The sequence below is a fragment of the Salmo trutta genome, chromosome 36, assembly GCF_901001165.1.
Source record: "Salmo trutta chromosome 36, fSalTru1.1, whole genome shotgun sequence".
NCBI classification, from domain to species: domain Eukaryota; kingdom Metazoa; phylum Chordata; class Actinopteri; order Salmoniformes; family Salmonidae; genus Salmo; species Salmo trutta.
The window spans coordinates 26,913,764-26,939,586 of record NC_042992.1 but is presented as its reverse complement, the minus strand read 5'-3'; the positions used below and the strand labels follow the sequence as shown (position 1 = coordinate 26,939,586).

The window sequence follows — 25,823 nt, the reverse complement described above, 5'->3', positions numbered from 1 at the left end:
CTGAAAATCTTTGCCAGTGTGTGTGCATGTGTAGGCTAACTGCCCCTTCCTCTCCGAAGCTTAGGCTACCTACTGATGCTACAAGCGTGATTCAGAAAGTAAGGAGAAATATTTTTTATTAGACAAGAATGGATTACATTTTTTCAATGCTAGTTAAGGATACTATAAATATCACGTTTCACATTGAATTTATTAACTACAAAAAGATAAAACGTCTTTTTAGCTTGTTAGCTAGCTAGCTAGCTCTGGTGCAACGTTAACCCAACCCTCTGAAGTTCAAAGACATTAAAGCCTCTCCTCCGTACGAATAATTCTGTGGGCCTAATTAAGATAATAATAAGATGCCCAGTGCTTCAAGTCAAGCCTCCTACTTCTCCCTCTCTTGATCTCTCCCAACCGGAATAATTTCTGTCGTATCTCGCACCCTACACTTGCCTGTCCAATACATGTAAACATCTATAGCCTGCTCCATAGCAAGCTGCTCTATCTGATTGGTGACATAATCTAATGTCGCGCTAAATGTACAACAAAAAAAATATTTAAAAAGGAACAGAAAAGAACTATATAAACCGTTTGTCACGTCCTGACCAGTAATAGGGGTTATTTGTTATTGTAGTTTGGTCAGGACGTGGCAGAGGGTATTTGTTTTATGTGGTTCGGGGTGGTGGTTTGTTTAGAAGGGTGTTTGATTTATTATTTTGGGTTTTGGGTTATGTTCTATGTTTTTTGTATTTATATGTTCTCTCTAGTTTAGTATTTCTATGTTAGGTAATTGGGTGTTGGACTCTCAATTGGAGGCAGGTGTTTGTAGTTGCCTTTGATTGAGAGTCCTATATATAGGTATGTGTTTTGTTTGTGTTTTGGTGGGAGATTGTTCTGTGTATAGCCTTGTGCCTTACCAGACTGTTATTCGTCATTGTGTTTTGTGTACGTCTTTATTTTGGTTTCCCTTCTTTTCCTTAATAAAGAAGATGAGTACATACGATCTCGCTGTGTATTGGTCCGACAATGATTTCTCTTTATCTTCTGGCGAAGAAGTATGTGACACCGTTAGTTTTTTGGGGTTTGAAACGGTTCAGAACTTTATTTTGCTGGTCGTAACAGTGGAAGGGAACAAAACAAATAATGATTCTGTTCAGAACGAAACGCTTGGAAAATAATTTAGGTTCCAACCCCTGATAAAAAAAGAAGACCCTACAACTAAATGTACAGAATTGATTTTCTCATATCAAGGGAGCGATCGTGATTACTTTCACCATGTCACTTAAGGTCAAAGGACACTCTTTTATCGGTCCTGCATCTGGGATGCATCCCAATTGGCACCATGTTCCACATATAGCGCACTACTTTTGACTCTCTGGTCAAAAGTAGCACACGAAATAGAGAATTGGGCACCATTTGGGACGCCTCCCTACTGCTGTCACACCATCTTCCCACCTCTCCTCTATTCTGTATTTTCTGCGTGCATGGGCAGTTTCAAAGAGGGCCTGATTGTTGCTGCACTTAAGATGTCAAAAATTGCATTAGAGGCAGCTGTGTGTGGGGGGGGGGGAGGGGCAGGGGGGAGGAAAGAAATAAAGAAAAAAATAACATATTAGACTGTCCCCTGCTTTGTGAGGAGGCATGGTTGATGTTTTCTTTTGTGGCGGTGTCAGGATATATGTCGCCCAGGCCAGGCGGCATCCATCTCTCACACACTCCCTGTTAGGGCCAAAGTATCTGCTTCTCTCTCTCCCCCTTTCTCTCTCTCACCTCTCTCTCTATGTAGTTCCTCAGAGACTGAGGGGTACATATTAAAGCCTGCCTGCCTCTTAGAACCCTGGTGTCTATTTGCAGCCATTTGTTTTAAAAGGAGCCTGGTGAATAATCACAGAGGCTTAAGGCAGAAGGAAAAATGGAGTCCATCATGTAGAGGCTGGGTGGATTGTGTGTGTGTGTATGTTCTACCCAGAGGCCTGATGCTAGACTCAAAGAGATTCTGAGATCTATTCTCTGGCTAGAGATGGTGTGAGTCCCAAATGGCACCATGTTCCCTTTATAGTGCACTACTTTTGACCAGGGTCCATAGGGCACTATATGGAATAGGGTGCCATTTTAGACGCACCCATGGGCTGACTAATGGGCCTCCGTACTTTACATCATCTTCCTCATGAGGCACACTATTCCGTTTATTTACATATTTTTGTTGACTTATTTATATTTATTTATACGTCTCAGAACTGGCTCGAAAGTATTTATTTTTATTTTGAGCTTTGATTGTTTATCAAGTACACGATAAAAGCAAAGATCTCTTGCAATTTCTTAGGACACTGCAACCAGTCTGCTCTATACACACTCAGGATGACTTTTTACTCTCAGTGGGTATTTATGAATATGTACAGTACACTACAGTACCCTCCTTGCTTTCTGAACATACTAGTCATCTTTTTAGTTCCTCATAAACCAATGCATTATTATTTTTCATAAAAAGTAAACCCTATTTCATAGGACAATTGATTATTAAGAGATATTGCTAACCAGACGAGACCCTTTGATTTCTTCTTTCATCTGTAGAGTTAAAGCATCATAGACGCTAGCAGCCCTTAACAATGCATGGGGATGATACCCCGTAGCATAGCGCAAAGACATCAAGGTACTATATACACTGAGTACACCAAACATTAAGAACACCTTCTTAATATTGAGTTGCACCCCCTCCCCTGTTTGCCCCCAGAACCGCCACAATTGTGGATAAACCTACTGTAGCAGCGTTGCAGTTCTTGGCACAAACCGGTGCGCCTGGCACCTACTGCCATACCCCGTTCAAAGGCACCTAAATATTTTGTCTTGCCCATTCACCCTCTGAATGGCACACATACACAATCCCTGTCTCAATTGTCTCAAGGCTTAAAAATACTTCTTTAACCTGACTCCTCCCCTTCATCTACATTGATTGAAGTGGATTTAACAAGTGGCATCAGTAAGGGATCATAGCTTTCACCTGGATTCACCTGGTCAATCTATGTCATGGAAAGAGCAGGTGTTCTTAATGTTTTGTACAGTCAGTGTATGTACATATGCATATTTTAATATACTGTAACATAGTTATCCTACTACATCTAACAGCAGGCAATTAAATTGAAAGGACATCTGAACATGAACCATTTTCGCACAGATTTGTTTTCTAAGCATTCATTTCCCACACTACAGAGCCAGTGTGTACAGTTCAACCAACACTGCAGTGCATAGTGCATACGGTACAGCAAATTTCCCTTTTAAGGTCATCCAATTTAGATCTGCTGATGAACAAAAGGTGCACCCCTGTTTTAGCCCGGAGCCCAAACTCAGCCTGAGCAGGTCAGAGCGGTAGCAGGGCTGGAGCAGGGAAGGGCCCAGGGGAGTGTTAGACTGGATCCATGGACAAGACGTCTGCCTAACAATGCCTCACAGAGCCTGAGGAGCTCACAGCACAGTCACCACATCAGATCCCTGGCTGGGTGGCAGGAAGGCAGGCAGGCAGGACTTCACTAGCTGCAGGATAACAAGCAGAGCTTTTTACTACCATTGGTTTCTCCAGTGTCTCCAGTATGATATCAGCCCTATGCCTGGTGGGAAACAGGGCAGCCATTCTGGAGAGTTTGTTTTGGGAATGTGTGACATGTATGTCTACTATACTGTAGAGATGATTGACATGGACATATTAATCCTACTAAATTCAAGACATGCAACTTGTTTTTCAAATCATTATTGCTGATAATAGCCTAAACAATGTTTTTTTAATCATATTTAGTCAACATGAATGTAGTAGATACACATTCAAAGGAAAAAATGAACAGTTCACAACCTTGAAACATGAGACTGTTAGCGGTTCTTCTCAACTTGGAGACATTTGCATATTTCAGAAGACAGGGAAAGCCTTGGGGAACATTTTGGAACACCAGATCAGCATGACATCCATGGCAGCTTCAGGTTCAGCACAAGAGCAGTCAATCTGTATGAGCGCAATCATAGCCTCTTTCTACAGCATTTAATACACTGACCCAAATCAAATCATCAAATCACGCTTTATTTATGCAGCACATTTCAGACATGGAATGGAACACAATAATAAAAAACGATGAAAATAAAAGCTGAAATATTTACTGCAAAACAAACATAAGATAAAAAATAAAAGAATGACAAAATGGAATGACTTAAAAGCACCCTAAGCAAAAGCAAAGCTAAAAAATATGCGTTTTAAGACCACTTTTAAATATGTCCACAGTTTCGGCCCTCCCTCAGGTTCTATTCCAAAGGCTGGTGGCATAATAACTAAAGGCTGTCTCTCCATACCTCTTGGTCCTAGGCTTTGGGATAGTTAAAAGGCCAGTGCCAGAGGTCCTGAGGAACCTACTGGGTACATAACTTAAAAGCATGTCTGACATGTATTGGGGTGCACAATCGTGGATTGACCCAACACAGCATAATTATTTAAACACTGGCAAAGGGCTAAGTCTCTGGAGAGTTAACTGAAGGTAGGTAGGTACGTAGGTAGGTACGTAGGTAGGTACGTAGGTAGGTAGGTAGGTACGTAGGTAGGTACGTAGGTAGGTAGGTAGGTATGTGGGTATTATTAAGCAGGTGGAAGGTCAGAGGATGGACACTCACACAGGTCGGTTTGGATCAGAGTGTTATTTCATTCCTGACACCTATAAGAGTACAGGGGCCTCTCGCATTTTCCCATTCCCGTCCCTTTCCCCTGAATACCGGCCCTGGGCCGTCAGGCTGCTCCCAGAGGGCCGTGGTTACAGGGAGGAGGGCCGCGGTTACAGGGGTAGCTGTGACAGTGTTTTAAAGGGCAGACACATCCCCTAGGAACAGCTGTAAAACTCAATACAAGAGACAAGTGTGGAGGTAAGAGGTAGCACAGAGCACAGGGGACTTGTAGAGATAGCAGCAAAGGGGAGAGAGCCATGCTGAGGTAAGACAGAGTACAGGGGAGAGAACAGTAATGGATGTCTGAATGGCAAGTCTTGGTGGGTCGTCCACCAACAGTATGTGAACAGAAGTACCAATGTAGACCACTAAAGGTGTGGATCAGTTGTTTTTTATTTTATTTCACCTTTATTTAACCAGGTAGGCCAGTTGAGAACAAGTTCTCATTTACAACTGCGACCTGGCCAAGATAAAGCAAAGTAGTGCGACACAAACAACAACACAGAGTTACACATGGAATAAACAAACGTACAGTCAATAACACAACAGAAAAATCTATACAGTGTGTGCAAATGTAATAAGATTAGGGAGGTAAGGCAATAAATATGCCACAGTGGCGAAATAATTACAATTTAGCATTAACACTGGAATGATAGATGTGCAGATGATGATGTGCAAGTAGAGATACTGGGGTGCAAAAGAGCAAAAAAAATAACAATATGGGGATGAGGTAGTTGGGTGGGCTATTTACAGATGGGCTGTGTACAGGTGCAGTGATCGGTAAGCTGCTCTGACAGCTGATGCTTATAGTTAGTGAGGGAGATATAAGTCTCCAGCTTCAGTGACTTTTGAAGTGACCTGAAGCGAGTGGGTTTGGCGACGGATATGTAGCGAGGGCCAGCCAACGAGAGTGTACAGGTCGCAGTGGTGGGTAGTATATGGGGCTTTGGTGACGAAACAGATGGTACTGTGATAGACTGCATCCAATTTGCTGAGTAGAGTGTTGGAGGCTATTTTGTAAATGACATCGCCGAAGTCAAGGAGGCTTTGTTGCGAAATAGGAAGCCGATTCTAGATTTAATTTTGGATTGGAGATGCTTAATGTGAGTCTGGAAGGAGAGTTTACAGACTAACCAGACACCTAGGTATTTGTAGTTGTCCACACTCAGAACCGTCCAGAGTAGTGATGCTAGTCGGGTGGGTGCGGACAGTGATCGGTTGAAGAGCATGCATTTAGTTTTACTAGCATTTAAGAGCAGTTGGAGGCCACGGAAGGAGTGCTGTATGGCATTGAAGCTTGTTTGGAGGTTAGTTAACACAGTGTCCAAACAAGGGCCAGTTGTATACGACATCATTGATATATACAGAGAAAAGAATCGGCCCGAGAATTGAACCCTGTGGCACCCCCATAGAGACTGCCAGAGGTCCGGACAATATGCCCTCCGATTTTACACACTGAACTCTATCTGGGAAGTAGTTGGTGAACCAGGCAAGGCAGTCATTTGAGAAACCAAGGCTATTGAGTCTGCCGATAAGAATGCGGTGATTGACAGAGTCGAAAGCCTTGGCCAGGTCGATGAAGACGGCTGCACAGTACTGTCTTTTATCGATGGCAGTTATGATATTGTTTAGGACCTTGAGCGTGGCTAAGGTGCACCCATGACCAGCTCGAAAACCAGATTGCAGAGCGGAGAAGGTACGGTGGGATCCGAAATGGTTGGTGATCTGTTTGTTAACTTGGCTTTTGAATACTTTAGAAAGGCAGGGCAGGATGGATATAGGTCTGTAGCAGTTTGGGTCTGGAGTGTCTCCCCCTTTGAAGAGGGGGATGACTGCAGCAGCTTTCCAATCTTTAGGGATCTCAGACGATACGAAAGAGAGGTTGAACAGGCTAGTAATAGGGGTTGCAGCAATTGCGGCAGATCATTTTACAAAGAGAGGGTACAGATTGTCTAGCCCGGCTGATTTGTAGGGGTCCAGATTTTGCAGCTCTTTCAGAACATCAGCTTTCTGGATTTGGGTGAAGTAGAAACGGGGGGGGGGGGGGGGGGCTTGGGCAAGTTGCTGTGGGGGGTACAGAGCTGTTGGCCAGGGTAGGGGTAGCCAGCTGGAAAGCATGGCCGGCCGTAGAAAAATGCTCATTGAAATTCTCGATTATCGTAGACGATGGTGACAGTGTTTCCTAGCCTCAGTGCAGTGGGCAGCTGGGAGGAGGTGCTCTTATTCTCCATGGACTTTACAGTGTCCCAAAATATTTTGAGTTTGTGTTGCAGGAAGCAAATTTCTGCTTGAAAAAGCTAGCCTTGGCTTTTCTAACTGCCTGTGTATTTTGGTTTCTAACTTCCCTGAAAAGTTGCATATCGCGGGGGCTATTCGATCCTAATGCAGTACGCCACAGGATATTTTTGTGCTGGTCAAGGGCAGTCAAGTCAGGAGTGAACCAGGGGCTATATCTATTCTTAGTTCTGCATTTTTTGAATGAGGCATGCTTATTTAAGATGGTGAGGAAGCACTTTTAAAGAACAACCAGTCATCCTCTACTGACGGGTTGAGTTCAATATCCTTCCAGGAAACCCGGGCCAGGTCAATTAGAAAGGCCTGCTCACTGAAGTATTTTAGGGAGCGTTTGACAGTGATGTGGGTTGGTCGTTTGACCGCGGACCCATTACGGACGCAGGTAATGAGGCAGTGATCGCTGAGATCCTGGTTGAAGACAGCAGAGGTGTATTTGGAGGGCAAGTTGGCCAGGATGATATCTATGAGGGTGCCTATGTTTACGGATTGAGGGTTGTACCTTGTAGGTTCCTTGATCATTTGTGTGAGATTGAGGGCATCTAGCTTAGATTGTAGGATGGCCGTGGTGTTAAGCATATACCAGTTTAGGTCACCTAACAGAACGAACTCTGAAGATAGATGGGGGCAATCAATTCACATATGGTGTCCAGGTTACAGCTGGGGGCTGAGGGGGTCTATAACAAACGGCAACAGTGAGAGACTGATTTCTGGAAAGGTGGATTTTTAAAAGTAGAAGCTCGAACTGTTTGGGCACAGACCTGGATAGTAAGACAGAACTCTGCAGGCTATCTCTGCAGTAGATTGCAACTCAGTGCCATTCGGCAGTTCTGTCCTGACAGAAAATGTTGTAGTTGGGGATGGAAATTTCAGATGTATTTTTTTATATATTTTACATTTTTTATGAATGTCAGAATCCGCTGCAGCCCAATGAGCTGTAACTCCTCAGGGAGTATAAACACAAACACACACATATTCACACACACATACTGTACACACACATACACACTGATGTAGTACACATGCACACTGAGACAATTTAGTGGCGTGATGAAACATTTAGGAAAACCCATAACAACAGACCAGAGCAAGGCAGAAAGCATTGACACACACTGAGAAACGCAACTCATATTCCCAGGGTTGGGGAGGAAGGGATTACATGTCATCAGTTACATGTAATCTGATTACAAAGAACTGTTACTGTAATCAGTTACGTTACCAGCTAAAATATTGCAATCAGATTACAGATACAGTACCTTCGGAATGCATTCAGACCCCTTGACTTCCCCCACATCCCGCCACGCAATAGCCCCACTCCAAAATGGACCAAACAAACAAAAAAATACTCCGAAAAATACTCACAATACCCCATAATGACAAAGCAAAAACATCCCTGCAAATGTATTAAAATTTTTAAAAAGAAATTACTTATTTACGTAAGTATTCAGACCCCCTGCTATGAGACTCGAAATTGAGCTCAAGTGCATCCTGTTTCCATTGATCATCCTTGAGATTTTTCTACAACTTGATTGGAGTCCACCTGTGGTAGATTCAATTGATTGGATATGATTTTGAAAGGCACACACCTATCTATATAAGGTCCCACAGTTGACAGTGGATGTCAGAGCAAAAACCAAGCCATGAGGGCGAAGGAATTGTCCATAGAGCTCTGAGAAAGGATTGTGTCGAGGTCCCCAAGAACAAGGTGGCCTCCATCATTCTTAAATGGAAGAAGTCTGTATCCATCATTCTTAAATGGAAGAAGTTTGTAACCCCAAATACTTTTCCTAGAGCTGGCCGCCCGGCCAAACTGAGCAATCAGGGGAGAAGGGCCTTGGTCAGGGAGGTGACTAAGAACCCAATGGTCACTCTGACAGAGCTCTAGTGTTCCTCTGTGGAGATGGGAGAACCTTCCAGAAGGACAACCATTTCTGCAGTACTACATCAATCAGGCCTTTATGGTAGTGGCCAGACGGAAGCCACTCCTCAGTAAAAGGCACATGACAGCCGAGCCCGGACTTGAACCCAATTGAACATCTCTGGAGAGACCTGAAAATAACTGTGTACCAACGCTCCCCATCCAACTTGACCGAGCTTGAGAGGATCTGCAGAGAAGAATGGGAGAAACTCCCCAAATACAGGTGTGCCAAGCTTGTAGCGTCTTACCCAAGAAGAGTCGAGGCTGTAATCGCTGCCAAAGGTGCTTCAACAAAGTACTGAGTAAAAGGTCTGAATACTTATGTAAATCTGATATTTCAGTTAAAAATAAAAAAATACATCTAAAAACCTGTATTGTGTGTAGATTAATGAGGAAAATTATTTTTTTCATCCATTTTAGAATAGGCTGTAACCTAACAAAATTTGGAAAAAGTCAAAGGGTCTGAATACTTTCTGAAGGCACTGTACTTAAAAAATAACTAGATGATTACGTCTTTGATTACTTTTAAATTCCGAAAGGATGTTTGCCAAAAAATACATTGACACCTTTCTGTTTTCTCAATTACATCAATTGTGGTGGTTCCATCTGAGAGAGTCCGACCACTATGATGTCAGAGGCCACTATGATGTCAGAAACCACTATGATGTCAGAGACCACTATGAGGTCAGAGACTACTGTGATGACACACCAAATGCATTTGATGGTTATTTTTGTCATCTTCTAATGCCTCTTAAGGGGAAAGTTATCAAAAAGTAACTGAAAGTAATCAGATCACGTTACCGAGTTTGGGTAATCCAAAAGTTATGTTTTTGGACAGGTAACTAGTAACTGGAATGGATTACATTACAATTTCAGAATTTTGGTTGACTTTCCTAAGACAGGATTCAGACAAGGCTAGGACATCAGGGTTTGCGGAGTGTGCTAAAGCAGTGAATATAATAATCTTATGGAGGAGGCTTCTAGCAGGCATCAGCTGTGTAGCCGAGTAATCATAGGGTCCAATGAGCAGCAATAGGTGAGTCAGGGAGCCGTTGGTAGTCGCTACTACGCTAGGCGAGTGGGAGACACGGAGTTCAGAAAGCTCGCAACGGAAAAGCCTGTTGAAACCACATCGGACGATTACGTCGGCAGACCAGTCATGATGGATCGGTGGGGCTCCGTGTCGACAATAAAGGGGTCCAGGCCAATTGGCAAAAGAGGTATTGTAGCCCAAGAATTAGCTGGTATACTCCGTCGGCTGGCCGGGAGAGGGGCCTAGCTCGAGGCTAGCTTAAGGTTTGCTTCGGGACAGAGGCTTTAGCCAACAATACCCACTCGGTTGCAGCTAGCTAACTGCGATGATCCGGTGTAATGGTCCAGAGCTTGCGGCAGGAATCCGGTGATGTGGTAGAGAAAAGCAGTCCGATATGCTCTGAGTTTATTTCGCGTTGTGCAGACTCGCAGGTAATTGCCCGTTCTAAAGCTGGCTGATGTCCGAGCTAACGGTGAAGACCGCTAGCATTGGCTAACAATGACTAGTAGCTAGTAGCTAGTTTGCTGGCTAGCTTCTGATGGAGGTTCCAGTTATAAGGTATAAAAAATAGCAGATCCGTACCACATTCGTTGAGGCGGGTTGCAGAAAAGTATATTTAGTTTGTAGATGGAAAGTGAGATTAAAATCTATACGAAAAAAATGAAAAACAGACTATTTACAGACTATTAACACGGGACAAGACAAACACACGTCCGACTGCTACTCCATCTTGGATATAGTTGTGTAAAGTACCTGAGTGGCACAGCAGTCTAAGGCACTGCATCTCAGTGCAAGAGGCAACACTAAAGTCCCTGGTTCGAATTCAGGCTGAATCACATCAGGCCATGATTGGGACTCCCATAGGGCGGCGCACAATTGGCCCAGCGTCATCTGTGTTTGGCCGGGGTAGGCCGCCATTGTAAATAAGAATTTGTTCATAACTGACTTGCCCAGTTAAATAGTGGGTAAAGAAATCAAGGAATTATACTATAACAACTTACAAGTCCTCGGCATGATTAGGCCTAGGAAATATGCGACGTTGGTATTTTCCCTAGTATTTCAGGTTTGGCAAACATACATTAGTTAAACAGAGTAAATTTGTTCAGCAGAATTGTATTGATTTCTATCTAAGAACTTTAACTGCATATTTTATCATTTCAATATAGTTCTAATTTAGTTCTCAGCAGTATGAAATGTTTTGTTTTGACAAGCAACTTCTGTCTTTGGCCCTAATTTGCTTCAGCACTAGAGATATTTTAGTCTTGTCAGGCTAATTTGCTTCAGCGCTAGAGATATTTTAGTCTTGTCAGGCTAATTTGCTTCAGCGCTAGAGATATTTTAGTCTTGTCAGGCTAATTTGCTTCAGTGCTAGAGATATTTTAGTCTTGTCAGGCTAATTTGCTTCAGCGCTAGAGATATTTTAGTCTTGTCAGGCTAATTTGCTTCAGAGCTGGAGATATTTTAGTCTTGTCAGGCTAATTTGCTTCAGAGCTAGAGATATTTTAGTCTTGTCAGGCTAATTTGCTTCAGAGCTAGAGATATTTTAGTCTTGTCAGGCTAATTTGCTTCAGAGCTAGAGATATTTTAGTCTTGTAAGGCCAAACAAGTGTTTTTTTGTTGCTGCCTCAGGTGCTGTCTTGGAGAGATTCCAGACGCTCTCAGGATGATGCCAGTTTATTGCACAGCCGAGAACATAATGAAGAACTGAGGGTCAATCCCAAATGGAAACCTATTCTCTATATAATGCACTTATTTTGACCAGAGCCCTATGCACCCTAGTCAAAAGTAATACACTATTGGGTGTCATAGGGTGTCATATAGCATGCCATTTGGGATGCGACCTCAGTCTACATGCTTGGGCTGTATTAACATTGCAGTCACCTCCCTATCCGTTCACCAAGACACAATCTGAACCTGAGGTGACTTTAAATGTAGTAGGCCTGACTGCTGAACATTGATTGACCATCGATAAGTTGATTACCATGGGCGGGTCAAATTCAGACAAAGCAGATGATTATAGTCACACATTATGTAAATCCATGACGTTTACCATTCAGTCCGTCTTTGTGACAGCGCAGCAAGGGTCCAACAGTGCAGATTGCCTTTGCAATCAGCTGCTGAGACAAGCAATCAACAGCATTTTCCTGAGGGAGTTTTCAATTTCAATTACACCAACCTCTTTTTGGATAATATACAGGACACATTCTCCCAAGTCCAGTTCCTTTTGTGTTATATTTGGTCTATTTTTGTCTTTTTTGGGCATTTTGCTATATTTTCCAGAGCCTTAATCCATGAAATATAAAATACATACTGTATCCACTCTAAAATGTGTCACTATTTTTATTTAAATAACTAGGCAAGTCAGTTAAGAACAAATTCTTATTTACAATGACGGCCAACCAGGGAACAGTGGGTCAATTGCCTTATTCAGGGGAAGAACAACAGATTTATACCTTGTCAGCTCAGGGATTTAATCCAGCAACCTTTCGGGTACTGGCCGAATGCTCTAATTACTAGGCTACCTGCCACCCCAATATGAATGAAGTTATCTTGCTAATAAAAATGCACCTAATATTTGTATGAAATGTATGAGGAAAATCTGTTGAATATACTGTTGAATGGTTTTCCTCTTGCTTTGGAAAACCTATGAAATATTTAGTGTCTTCTCTCCTCTGAATATGACTGCTGATTATAGATTGTTCTCCTATGTGCCTCTGGATCCTCTCTAATGTCCTAGCATATCTCTGCAGGTTTATCACAGAGCAACAGAAGAGTAATGGCTGTGTAAGAAAGCAAAGTCCACCAGGGACGTGTACTACATCATTCAGATGTAACACCACCATCTGTTTAGTGGCGGCGCAAATGGCAAAATCACAACTTAAGACCAGCCATTTATAGACATACCTGTAAAACGGAGAGCCAGGCAGTAGGTATACCTGTGGACGAGCAGGTCTGGAGTCAGATTCCCTCATTCCTGATCACGAGACAGGGTTAGCTAATGGGCGCTATGGGTGTTCATTTATCAAGGTCAAGGCCAGCCAGCGCTTTAAGACAGATTGCTCTAGGTTTCTCCTTGCTCTGCTTTATCGTTAGCTGTTAAGGAATGTTTACAGAGTTTGCTTGTGATTAAAACAACATAAAAAATGAATTCAGTTGGGTACGTCGGGATTGTTTCAGTCCCTGACTCGTTCCCAGCATCGTGTTTACTCCATTAGTGACTATTTATAAAGTGTTGATGGATGGTTTATAATACGTGTGATTTAGCGATCTCTTTTATCCAAAGCAAATTACAGTCATGCACGCATACATTTTATGTACGGGTGGTCCCAGGAATTGAAACCACTATGCTACCGTTCTACCAACTGAGCTACAAAGGGCCACTATAAAAGTGCTATGAGGCATTTGACTGTGCCATTTGGGATGCAACCTGTATTTTACTTGAAGGGCATATGAGCAGTTAGTTTCACCTGGATCATTGCCCTTCAGGACATACCTGAGGCCTGAGGACTCACTGACCAGACCAGGGTAATAGAGGAGAAAAGGTGTGAGGATATTGACAAAATGTCATCCCAGAAATTAGAAGTGCCTAACAGCTTTGGGAGTCCTCCTCTCGTGGTTTTAAAAGGGGAAAGCTTTAACTTGGCAGCTCTCTGAGGACCTAACTGCCGTTATTGGTCCTCGTAGGCTTTAGCTTTACACCAACAGGAAGGATGAGACGCTTGTTTAGCCCCTCAGCTTCCCAGGGCGTTTTAGCAGAACGGTTTGTAGTTGAGTGTGTATTCAGAGGGGTTCCGCTCTGGGAAGAATACACCCCAGTGTTGAGACATGGTGTGAAATCAAATTACCACAAACCCTGTCAGGTGTTTCACAGTGTACAAGACACGGAAAGAGAGAACATGCATTCATTTGTTGCATCTCTTTCTCTCTCTTGCTCTCTCCCTCCTTCTCCCTCTCCCTCTACTTTTCTCTGTCTATCTCTCTGTTACTCTCTCTATATATATATATTTCTCACACTCTCTCTCTCTCTCTCTCTCTCTCTCTCTCTCTCTCTCTCACACTCTCTCTCTCTGGTTTTCTCTCTAAAGCCATGATGAGTGGTGTCAGGTATATATTAGCAGCTGGACACCAGTGAAAGTCTCACAGTGGTACCTCTGCTGTGAGGGTTGATTGGAAAACATCACACTTTGAATAACAACGTCTGGCTTCTCTTTGTGGACACATAGCATAAATAATCACTCACATCTTAGCAGGGATCCAGTTTGGATAAGAGAAAAAAGGCTGCCTTTGTTTCTGCTGTTATTGTTCACTGGTTGAGTCATGAGCTGTGTGAGCAATGAAATCTTCATGCCAAGTCAATGATCTCCCTGGGGGAAGAAACCCAACATGAATGCCTTCTCTGGACAATGTCTCAAGCAGACGTTTATAGATCCACAACAATGGACATTTTTCCCCCTCTGTCCCCTTACATGATTTTCAATTGTTCATGTCAGCTTGTGTCTTTAAGTCCCCCCCCCCAAAAAAACATGCTGTCAATCAAAGTTTAATAATGATTAAGTGCTTTGAAATGAGAAAATCATAAACGTCAACCTTCTGTGTTGATCTGGTGTATATATGGGCCTGTAGTATCACCTCCAGCACTAAGCCAAAGAGAGGAGAGGAAAGGTGACCCTGTCATAGACCTGTTGTAGTAACACTAATATATATTTTGTACACAATAAAGAAAATCAATTACATCTAAATATTGCTCCCAGCATTGATCAAAACGTATATTCTTGATCAGACTGAGTTCGCCTGCATCTTTGCGAACGAGTGGAATCATGAACAGAGGTTTGTTCGTTATCTTCCACTGCGTTCCCCGTATCTGCCTCCCGGATTTAGCTTTTTAGCAGCACATTCACCACTCTCTCAAATGGCTAGACTTATGAAGGGCTCTGGCTAGTATTACTCAGCCAGCTAGAGGGGTGAAGTAGGAAGCTAACGTTATTCGGAGCCTACCTCAGCAGGAGCAAAAAAATAGGCTACTAAGTTCTCATAATAACTTTCTTATCAACCATGTTAGGAACAAAGAAAAGAAGATATGTTTCAATATGAACATCTCCTATCATCCATATAGGACTACATTAAAATGCCATCATAATGCAAATAATACAGTTCATACATATTGGTGGTTGGTTGTTCTTATCTCCATCACCCACTGGAGTTGATAGCTTACCCATTACCTACTTTCTTTTACCACCACAGTTTTTTAACCTTATTTTAACTAGGCAAGTCAGATATGAACAAATTGTTATTTACAATGACGGCCTAGAAACAGTGGATTAACTGCCTTGTTCAGGGGCAGAACGACAGATTTTTACCTTGTCAGCTCGGGGATTCGATCTAGCAACCTTTCGGTTACTGGCTGGCCCAACACTCTAACCACTGGGCAACCTGCCGCCCCGAATACATCACTGAAATTAATACAGAATCGTAAGTAATATTCTAATAATGAATGTGAATGTGATAATACGATCATCTGTGTGCTCCATTGATGTCTGTTTGTGCAGAGCTTGATTAGTAATGCCTAGGAATACAAAGAGATGAGATATCTTTGTTACGAGTTGATGATATGCAATTCATCATTACAACTGACTGAACAGATGCTACGTGTCAGTGTGAATCAGTTCTCATATTTCCCCTCTTTCAGGGGTATAGCATTACAATCGTATAGCTAATAGGCTATGTGTTTATAGATCGACTGAGGTAGATGAACCTACAGCAGCTAAGGTGATAATGTCTGGGCCATTTTTGCTTGGTTTTGCTATTCTCCGTTATCAGCCAAGGTGATAATGGCTGGGGGTGGGAAGGGGGGGGGACTCAGCTCTGATGGGCCGCCAGTGTCAGCTCTATGGCAGCTTTATGATGAATTACCTTTCTGGGTCTGAATGATAGGTCTGATACTGAATGATGCCAGCACACGATTGTTCTGTCAGCAAGTCAACGGGCACCGCTGAGAAATAAATAAAGAATAGCAAAGAAATGAACCACAATTCAAGACAGCCTTTTTATTTTTCATTACAGGTGCCATCTCTCATATACAGTATATCTCCATATCCTCTGTTATGGGACAGGATATGGGGGGATGGACACAGCCATCCTCTAAGAGAGGGAAGGCATAGTTATGAAAGAAACATTCTGTATGAACCTTTTGCGTATGTTTGTAATGCCACGTAGAGTATATCTTTATGATTACATACAGCGGAATGGTACATCAATTCTGCACATCATTTTCTCACGTTGATATTATTTCGCTTTACCGAACAGTTCATGTCGTTCACATTCCAGGTAACGATTTGATGGCTGTGTGTTGTAGAAACCGCAACCTCTATTGTTCTCTATTAAGAAAAGGCCCGGGCATGTCATTTTATTGTTAAAAAGAGATTCTGATGGATGTCTCCTCTTTCTTTCCTTACACAGCTCAGACGATTATTATGAGTACGGACACGATAATGGTGAGGAATCATATGAGTCATACGGTGAGTTACTAACTGCTTTATTAACATATAAAATGTTGTTGAAATGAATACTGTCTTGTTCAATGTGGTTCTTTGTTCTTCAGCAGTTTGAATGCTGTTAATTCTTAAAAGGGGGGGTTCTTAGCTGACGTCTGGAATTGTTTTAAGATGGTCATATTATGGCTCATTTAGCTATTTGATTTTGAATTTTTGGACCCCTTTAGGTATAAAAAAAAAATAAAGAAAAAAAGTATTTGACAAAATATTGAATTTGGCCTTTACTACCATAACCCAGAGAAACGCACTGAATAACACGTTGTAAGTGTTAATGAAGTGAAGTGTTTGTCCTATAGCTAGGAGATATAAGAGAGCTCAGGAAATAAATATATATATATATATTATTATTATTATTACACATATTTAACCTCTTTTTGGGTAGGCACAAAACTACCTTCATCCTCCATAATATTTTTTTAACCGGTGCCTGTTACCTTCAGATGAGTCCCGTGACACTTGTGGGGGTCATAAAGCAAATTGTAGAACCCCATCGTGTTTCTGAGAATCTCCCCTTTTCCACAGTGGGTTCACATTAGTTTGTAGCCCAAACAGTTTGGACGCTACAAACAGAAGTTGGCACATTGACTGTATCTTCTTCAGACACGTCCCCTGACACTTGTGGGGGTTGTAGAGCAAAATACCATCGCATTTGTGAGAGTCTCCCCTTTCCATAGAGAAGTCAAAATAGGTAGGTAAAACAGTTTGGAAGCGACAGATGTTTTTGTGAGAAGACCGGTGTTCCAGATGTTTCATGGACAAACACAGATCTAGCTCTCCCACCTTTCACCGCAGATGTGGATCTGCGATATCGGCAGATGCGGTAGATTGAGACGGATATCTTTAGTTTAAACTGACGGATTTTGAAGGGGATTTTTTTATTACGTTATGTAGATTGACACACCGGTGCGTCAGTTGACTCTAAGGGTTTTCAAACCCACATGCAATGTAATTTCCCTGAGTATGCGCTACATACATTTTGGGGACACATTTGTTGTAGACGTATATCATGAGGCATGTTCTTTGTCAATATAATGGTAAAAGAATTGCTGAATGATTATTCTGTTTCACAACAGAATTAGACCTCTTTTACGCAACTCCATATGAACAGTGCTCATTTTTCTGACAATGTCAAATACAATTCAGTTATTATAAAGGTTGGGGATGTCTGATAAAGACACAGTAATTCTATAAAGCTGGGCATGGCTATGTCTACACAATGCCCTGAGTGTATTCATACATAAACCATGAGTGATAGAGTAACTGATATGCCTTGACGTCTGGTTTTCTAATATAGCTTTAACCATAGTTTTATTTTCTGGTATAATGACTTGAGCGCTGTATGGTTCCTGTTTCAGTCACTGAGCTGTTAATGTCATCTCATTACGTTTACCCTGGTCTCCTCTTGCTTTGGCAGATGTCAATTCTTACAGCACTTCACAGTAAATGTATACAGTTGTCACCAGACTGAGACACTATCTGTAACATGAAGGACTTACAGTATATGTTCTTTGGTCCATGATAACTTTGTAATTGACCATAACATAGGGCAGGTAGCCTAGGAGCCTGTAAGAGCTTTGGGCTAGTAACCGAAGGTCACTGGTTCGAATCCCCGATCTGACTAGGTGAAAAATCTGTCATTGTGCCTTTGAGCAAGGCACTTAACTTTAATTGCTCCTGGGTCGCTGTCAATGATGGCTGTTCCCTGGCTGTGAGTCTCAGGGGAAGTGGGATATGCAAAAAACATGTGTATAATGCACACACTAGTATAATACACACTACAAATATCAGTACCCACCTAATTGTTGTTATTTTAACTGAAAGAAGAGTTTATTAATATTCCTATTTGCAATACAGATTAACACACAATAATAATGTGGCAAGAAACTCTGGCAGAAAAGTGTAAAGAACTAACCTCCAAAGCACACACACAGACACACACTCCAGGTAACAGTGCCACGCTAAATGCTTTCTAACAGGTCAAAAGAAAGAGGTGTTTGACAGTTCAAAGGAAGGGTTTGTTTAAATGATAAACAGAGTTGATGGTATATAGCTGATCTCTAAACACAAGGTTACCTTGGTCACTGTCTATCTAAAGTGAGTGCCAGAGAAACGGTGACAGGTTTAATTAGAAACTATTGGTTATGGGCTGCCAGCAGAGACCATGTCAGGGAAAAAGCTGTTCTTTGTGAGCCTCTGCTCTGCTCCGGGGATGAGACTCTGCTGGCTAGAGATCACACAAAGGCTGCCATCGATGCAGCAGGCACTTGGCACATAGACAGCAGAGGGCCTGAATGAGGTCTGATTTGGGCTAATGGTTATTGTGCCCTTTTGCTAGTAGCCACTACACTGGCTCTTTTCAAGTAGCTATTTGATCCTCTGTTTCAATTATCTAAATGCATCCTTCTAGGTGAATGACAAGCTTATTGGTGGATTTGTTGTTTGAACTACAGAGGCTGTGGGAGTCTTCTGTTGTTCCAGTTGGATAAGCCATATCAACATCAGACTCTCAAAGGATTTTGTGACCAGAAAGTCATGATGCTTGATTTATGTTCACTGATGAAGACAGAACCTTGACATAATTGAACTATTTTTGACCGGATTGATGCCTGATTAAAGTATGATAGCTGAATGCTTACCTCAGTTCCAGGCTAAGGAAAATATAAACAATTTTGTCCGATTACCTCTTGACATCAGCGTAAAAATGACGTAAACATCTGAGTTACACAAAAGTGTGTGTGTGTAGAAGTGTTTCTTACTGTTGTTTCCCTATAAAGCAGGTCAGGAGGAGTGGACAACTAATCGCAGCAAGGTGCCAGCTGCACGGACGACCAAGGGAGTGTACAGAGAGACGCCCTACTCCAGATATTGAACTGATTATACAACAACCTGCAGAATCCCTCATGGACGTGTCATCAAGTAATGGATTTTATACGGACGCTCCCTTCTTTTTAGAATAAAAACACTCAATCGTAAATTTGGGTTTTAAAAACAGAAAAACCTGGTATCATATCAAGACTGTTTTCACCAGAATAATGTGTATATTTTAGGTCATCTGCCCACTCCTAAACAAGTAGATATCTAAATACTATGGACCTGGTTATAGAGGGATTGGTGACTTTAATATGTTAGTGATTTAGTTGTAGAGAGGTGAAGTATTGTAGATATTTTTTCCTGGGGGTGATTGGTCAATTGTGTCCCTTGTAAATGAAACCTTTCCAATCAGAAAACAGAACGATCCTGAAATACATATTGTTGTTTGATCTCCTTTTGTAAATGATAGTTCTTTAGTGTTAAAGGGCTTATACAAGCATGGTGTGGAATCATTGTGGATAGTGTCAGCTGTTTTATTCCTATCTTAAAACGTGTGTAGACGTGTGTGTTTCTGTTTAATTCCCCCCTTTAATCAATCTTCATTCACAGGCCATTCTTTACTTTTTTTTGTGTAAAAATCTTCAGTAAAAAAAAAGAATCAAGAGCTGCAAAACATTTTATGTAAAGCTCTTAATAATTAATTCCAATCTATTATTTTTTAGGGGTTTAAAAACCTGAAATGCTTTCAGACAATGTAATAATCCGTTTCTTGAGACATTAAACCATGTAGAATTGGTCTGGTAGCAGAAATAGTGTATTAGCATATTAACCTTCTCCGCTTATGTAAGCCCTTTAAATTTTTCTTCTTGGTTGATGCTCAATAAACCTTTTGAAAGAAGTACGTTTGTGTTCAAGAGCCTAATTCTGTATTTACATAGCTAAATAGAAAAACACTATAATCTAAACTAATAAAACTAACATTGGAAAGAATGATGCTGATGATAATATTGAAATGCTCACTTTAAGACAGGTTTTTATCTTCCGTAATGAATGTATAGACTCTTGAGCGATACCATGTTGATCAAGAATTAGCTTCTGAATAATATGATAACATGTAAAACCGCATAAAAGTTAACATTATTTTTATGAAAAATCTTAAAACTGAATGCAAGCAACAAAACAACACAATTTTGTAAGAACTGTGATGCATATTTGTATTTTACAATTCAGGTAATGTTTTGTAGGGAATGGTTTAGATACAATGTCAATCACAGATTTAAGTCTTTGATGTTGTGTGTTTTTCATATGTTATCTCTTAATAAAACGGATTTCAATGTGTTACAGCATAGGTAATAGTACAGTACACTAACATATACAATAACAATGGCATCGGCACCTGTATTTTCTCACTTGCCTATCTGACAATAAGTCACTTTGAGCATCTTATAATAGACAGTGCTATTACATTTTAATGACAACAAGCAGTGACACCAGGAGAAACTCCTAGGGACTGTTCATAGCTTTTCTACTGGATGTAAGCAATGGCTTTCACACAATTGTATGGAATTTGTATGGAGGGGAAATCGTTTCTGTTGTTGTTTTGCTCCCTGTGTTCCCCTCTGGTGGTGTGGCCCTCTATCTCTCAGTCTATAAAGACCCATGCGGCCCCTGCCCTTTGGCCATGCCCCTCCGTTAGAGAGACTCTAAATGACCCCTGACCTCTGAACCCCAGCTGACCTCCGCACTGAGAGGACGGCAGACAGACAGTAGCTGTTTTAAAAGACCTCCGTCCATCCGTTCCACAAGGTAATCAAACCCAACCAACCTAACCTCATCCTAACGTAGACTGACAAACATAAAGCACTAAAACCAAAATGAACTTTAATATGTTGTTCTTTATTAAGTCTTTCTTAATCTTGAAGGGGTTTAAAAGTCAACACTGGGGATTAATTAGACTTCGATATAAAACATTAAAAAGTAATATAAATAGCTGTAATATTTCTAGTAAGTTTGGTGTGCAATAAGTGTATTATAAGACTTTGATAAAATATGTTGTATTGTAAGTAAAATGAATTACTCTTTAACCGTACTAAAACAATTGTTCTGGATCACTTTAAATTGAAGTAGTTTGTTTTCTTTCTGTACCTTTATTATTGTAATCAATCATGTTATTTTCTTTATTTTAGGCTGGTGCCAGAGCTCAGGGCACATCCGAACACCCTCAAGCTCTGAAGGTGAGTTGCAGCCCACACTATTATTCGGATAATTCTCCTCCTTTAAATCAACATAACCAGGAAGCTTTTGTTACAAATACAGTATTAGCCGAGATTAAAAAGCTACAGTGCTGTATAGTGCACTACTTTTAACCAGAATCATATGGGCCCTGGTCAAAAGTAGTCTACTACACTGCCTTCAGAAACTATTCAGACCCCTTGACTTTTTCCACATGTTGTTGTGTTACAGCCTGAATTTAAAATGTATTATATTTAGATTTTGTGTCACTGGCCTACACACAATACCCCATAATGTTAAAGTGGAATTATGTTTTTAGAATTTTGTTCAAATGAAGTAAAAATGAAGAGCTGTAATGTATTGCATCACTAAGTTTTTAACCCCTTTGATATGGCAAGCCTAAATATTTTCAGGAGTAAAAATGTGCTCAACAAATCACATAATAATTTGCATGGACTCACTCTGGGGAGGTTTTCCAATGCTTCGCAAAAAAATCATGGTGAAGTTATTAATTACACTTTGAATGGTGTATCAATACACCCAGTCACTACAAAGATAAAGGCGTCCTTCCTAACTCGGTTGCTGGAGAGGAAGGAAACCCTTCAGGGATTTCACCATGAGGCCAATGGTGATTTAAAACAGTTACAGAGTTTAATGGCTGTGATATGAGTAAAGTGAGGATGGATCAACAGCATTGTAGTTACACCACAATACTAACCTAAATGACAGAGTGAAAAGAAGGAAGCCTGTACAGAATACAGAAATGCATCCTGTTTCCAATAAGGCACTATAGTAAAACTGAAAAAATTGTGGCAAAGAAATGTCCTGAATACAAAGCGTTGTGTTTGGGGCAAAGCCAACACATCACATCACTGAGTACCACTCTTCAATCTTGGTGGTGGCTGCATCATAGGTTTGCTTGTCATCGGCAAGAACTAGGGAGTTGTTTAGGATAAAAAGTAACGGAATAGAGCTAAGCACAAGCAAAATCTTAGAGGAAAACCTGGTTCAGTCTGCTTTCCAATAGACAGTGATAGAAATTCACCTTTAAGCAGGACAATACCCTAAAACACAAGGCCAAATATACACTGGAGTTGCTTACCAAGACGACATTGAATGTTCCAGAGTGGCTAAGCTACAATTTTTGACATAAATCGACTTGAAAATGGCTGTCTAGCAATGATCAGCAAGCAACTTGACAGAGCTTGAAGAATAAAAAAAAATAATCAAATATTAAGCTCTTAGAGACTTACCCAGAAAGACTCTGAGCTCTAATCGCTGCCAAAGGTGATTCTAACATGTATCGACTCAGGGGTGTGAATACTTATGTAAAGGAGATATTAATTTTCAATAGATTTGCAAAAATGTCTAAAAACAGGTTTTCACTTTGCCATTATGGGCTATTGTGCGTGGATGGGTGACAAAAAAACAACAATTTAATACATTTTCAATCCAGGCTATAACACAAGAAAATGTGGAATAAGTCAAGGGGTATGAATAGGGTACTCGTTTGGATGTGGCCACACAGATCCTATTATGAGCTCAACATATTGTGGTGCCTCTAAGCAGCCGTGGAACATGTCTGAACGGCTTGTTACCACCTTGTGTTAAACATGGTAAACCCATGTTACTGCGGCACAGGAAAGCTGTTCCTCTGGGATAGTCTCCAGACTGGGGAGAAATCCTGGACGTCTCAACAGAGCACAAACCATAATCCTCCCTGTTTTACCGGCCCACAATCCCCCTGGTTGTGTGTGCCAGGCGGGGCCGCTGCCACCCTTTGTGTCTGTGTGATTAGTATACAGAGGAGTTCAGCTCTGTGCAGGCGTGGGCCCCGTGCCATCAGAACCAACCTCTATAGGCCCTTCCAGCTGGAGACATATGAAAAGGATAGCGAGCTGAGCGCTGGCGGGGTTCTCATCTCCTCTCCATCAACACACATAGAGATAATGACTTATTGATTGGTTTTGACAAAAATCCATTAAACTTCAAAGAGCAGCCGGGCTCTTTTACGTCCACAATGACAATATCTTAAAAGTGATTAAAGAGCTTGTTGTTGTTGTTGATAATATTGTTGTTGTTGTTTTTGTGTTCGTTTAAGCTGCTTATAATAGCTTTTTGTATCCTTTTAGGTTGAAACAAAACATCGCTGGAATGACATGACTCTAAGATGTAGCTTCCAGACAGCTTTCAGAAGAATCACATGGCAGGACCACATGAAAGAAATGCACCGATTTGGTCTTTAAAAGGAAAGGAGAACACATCTCCCAGCTGAAGAAACCAGATGAAGAAACTTCAGTGTGGATCTCTGATCTATCTACAGACCAAACACTGAACATTTCATTTCTCTCCGTGGATGTCGTAGCAGAGCCACCTGTAGAGGAACTGTAAAGGGAAGAGGCTAATGTGTAGATCACACTTCCTCACTCTTGTCCCATAGACACAGCAGACCAACATCACACTTCTCCCAGCTTTTATAGAGAGAGACAATTAACCTGTATAACACTTCTCCCAGCTTTAAGAGCGAGAGAGAGACAGCAGTCCAGCCTCACACTTCTCCCATGCAGCCTCTAGAACCACAGGCAGGAGACCTGTATCATACTTCTCCTCCAGAGAGACAGACAGGAGACCTGTATCATACTTCTCCTCCAGAGAGACAGACAGGAGACCTGTATCACACTTCTCCTCCAGAGAGACAGACAGGAGACCTGTATCACACTTCTCCTCTGGAGACAGACCAGAGACCTGTATCACACTTCTCCTCCAGAGAGACAGACAGGAGACCTGTACCACACTTCTCCTCCAGAGAGACAGACAGGAGACCTGTATCACACTTCTCCTCCAGAGAGACAGACAGGAGACCTGTATCACACTTCTCCTCCAGAGAGACAGACAGGAGACCTGTATCACACTTCTCCTCCAGAGAGACAGACAGGAGACCTGTATCACACTTCTCCTCCAGAGAGACAGACAGGAGACCTGTATCACACTTCTCCTCCAGAGAGACAGGCAGGAAACCTGTATCACACTTCTCTGGAGACAGACCAGAGACCTGTATCACACTTCTCCTCCAGAGAGATAGACAGGAGACCTGTATCACACTTCTCCTCCAGAAAGACAGACAGGAGACCTGTATCACACTTCTCCTCCAGAAAGACAGACAGGAGACCTGTATCACACTTCTCCCCCAGAGAGACAGATAGGAGACCTGTATCACACTTCTCCTCCAGAGAGACAGACAGGAGACCTGTATCACACTTCTCCTCTGGAGACAGACCAGAGACCTGTATCACACTTCTCCTCCAGAGAGACAGACAGGAGACCTGTATCACACTTCTCCTCCAGAGAGACAGACAGGAGACCTGTATCACACTTCTCCTCCAGAGAGACAGACAGGAGACCTGTATCACACTTCTCCTCCAGAGAGACAGACAGGAGACCTGTATCACACTTCTCCTCCAGAGAGACAGGCAGGAAACCTGTATCACACTTCTCTGGAGACAGACCAGAGACCTGTATCACACTTCTCCTCCAGAGAGATAGACAGGAGACCTGTATCACACTTCTCCTCCAGAAAGACAGACAGGAGACCTGTATCACACTTCTCCTCCAGAAAGACAGACAGGAGACCTGTATCACACTTCTCCTCCAGAGAGACAGATAGGAGACCTGTATCACACTTCTCCTCCAGAGAGACAGACAGGAGACCTGTATCACACTTCTCCTCTGGAGACAGACCAGAGACCTGTATCACACTTCTCCTCCAGAGAGACAGACAGGAGACCTGTATCACACTTCTCCTCCAGAGAGACAGACAGGAGACCTGCATCACACTTCCCCAAGCGTCTAGAACCACAGACAGGAAACCTGTATTACACTTCTCCTCTATAGAGACAGATAGGACCCAGCTAGCAATGAGGAATCAGCCCAGAAGCGTCCCTCTTCCGGGGGGCCGGAACTGATAGAATTGGCCTGGAATCGGGTGTCGGACTCGGCCCGGAATAAAAATGAATGACTGCCCAGAATCGGCCATAGTACATCGGCCATTTCCGTCTACAGGAATTCAGCCGACTTTGCCGGCATCTTACCAGAATCCCCCCAGAAGCTGCCTGATCCAAATTTAAATAAATGTATACAAAAATTACCCTATTTAGTCATTTTAAATATTACTATTATTCATTTTATGCATACAAATTATACCCTTCCACCAAAAAAGTCAGAGGAAACACTGTACACCTGTTGACCGTGTCAGCGTGCTTGCGTCTGGCATAGGAGTCGCTACAGCGCGATGGGACAAGGACATCCTGACCGG

At 42.0% G+C, this 25,823-nt stretch overlaps 1 protein-coding gene across 4 annotated transcripts in view; it reads left to right on the top strand.

Moving 5' to 3' along the window:
- The window catches only part of LOC115175751 (KH domain-containing, RNA-binding, signal transduction-associated protein 3), a 154,330-nt gene extending 130,280 nt beyond the window's left edge, over nucleotides 1-24,050 (top strand). Inside the window, exons 8-11 of one of the 4 annotated variants that reach the window (XR_003872096.1) lie at nucleotides 16,374-16,432; nucleotides 19,243-19,384; nucleotides 21,466-21,513; nucleotides 23,644-24,050. Coding sequence is in view for 3 of the 4 variants with exons in the window: in XM_029735225.1 (XP_029591085.1) it covers nucleotides 16,374-16,432; nucleotides 19,243-19,337 (154 nt within the window). In the remaining variant the exon portion in view is untranslated. Of the gene's footprint in view, nucleotides 1-16,373; nucleotides 16,433-19,242; nucleotides 20,181-21,465; nucleotides 21,562-23,643 lie in introns of those variants that run through there. The other 3 variants (XM_029735225.1, XM_029735227.1, XM_029735224.1) reach the window with 3 other exon arrangements.
- Nucleotides 24,051-25,823: the final 1,773 nt, after the last annotated feature.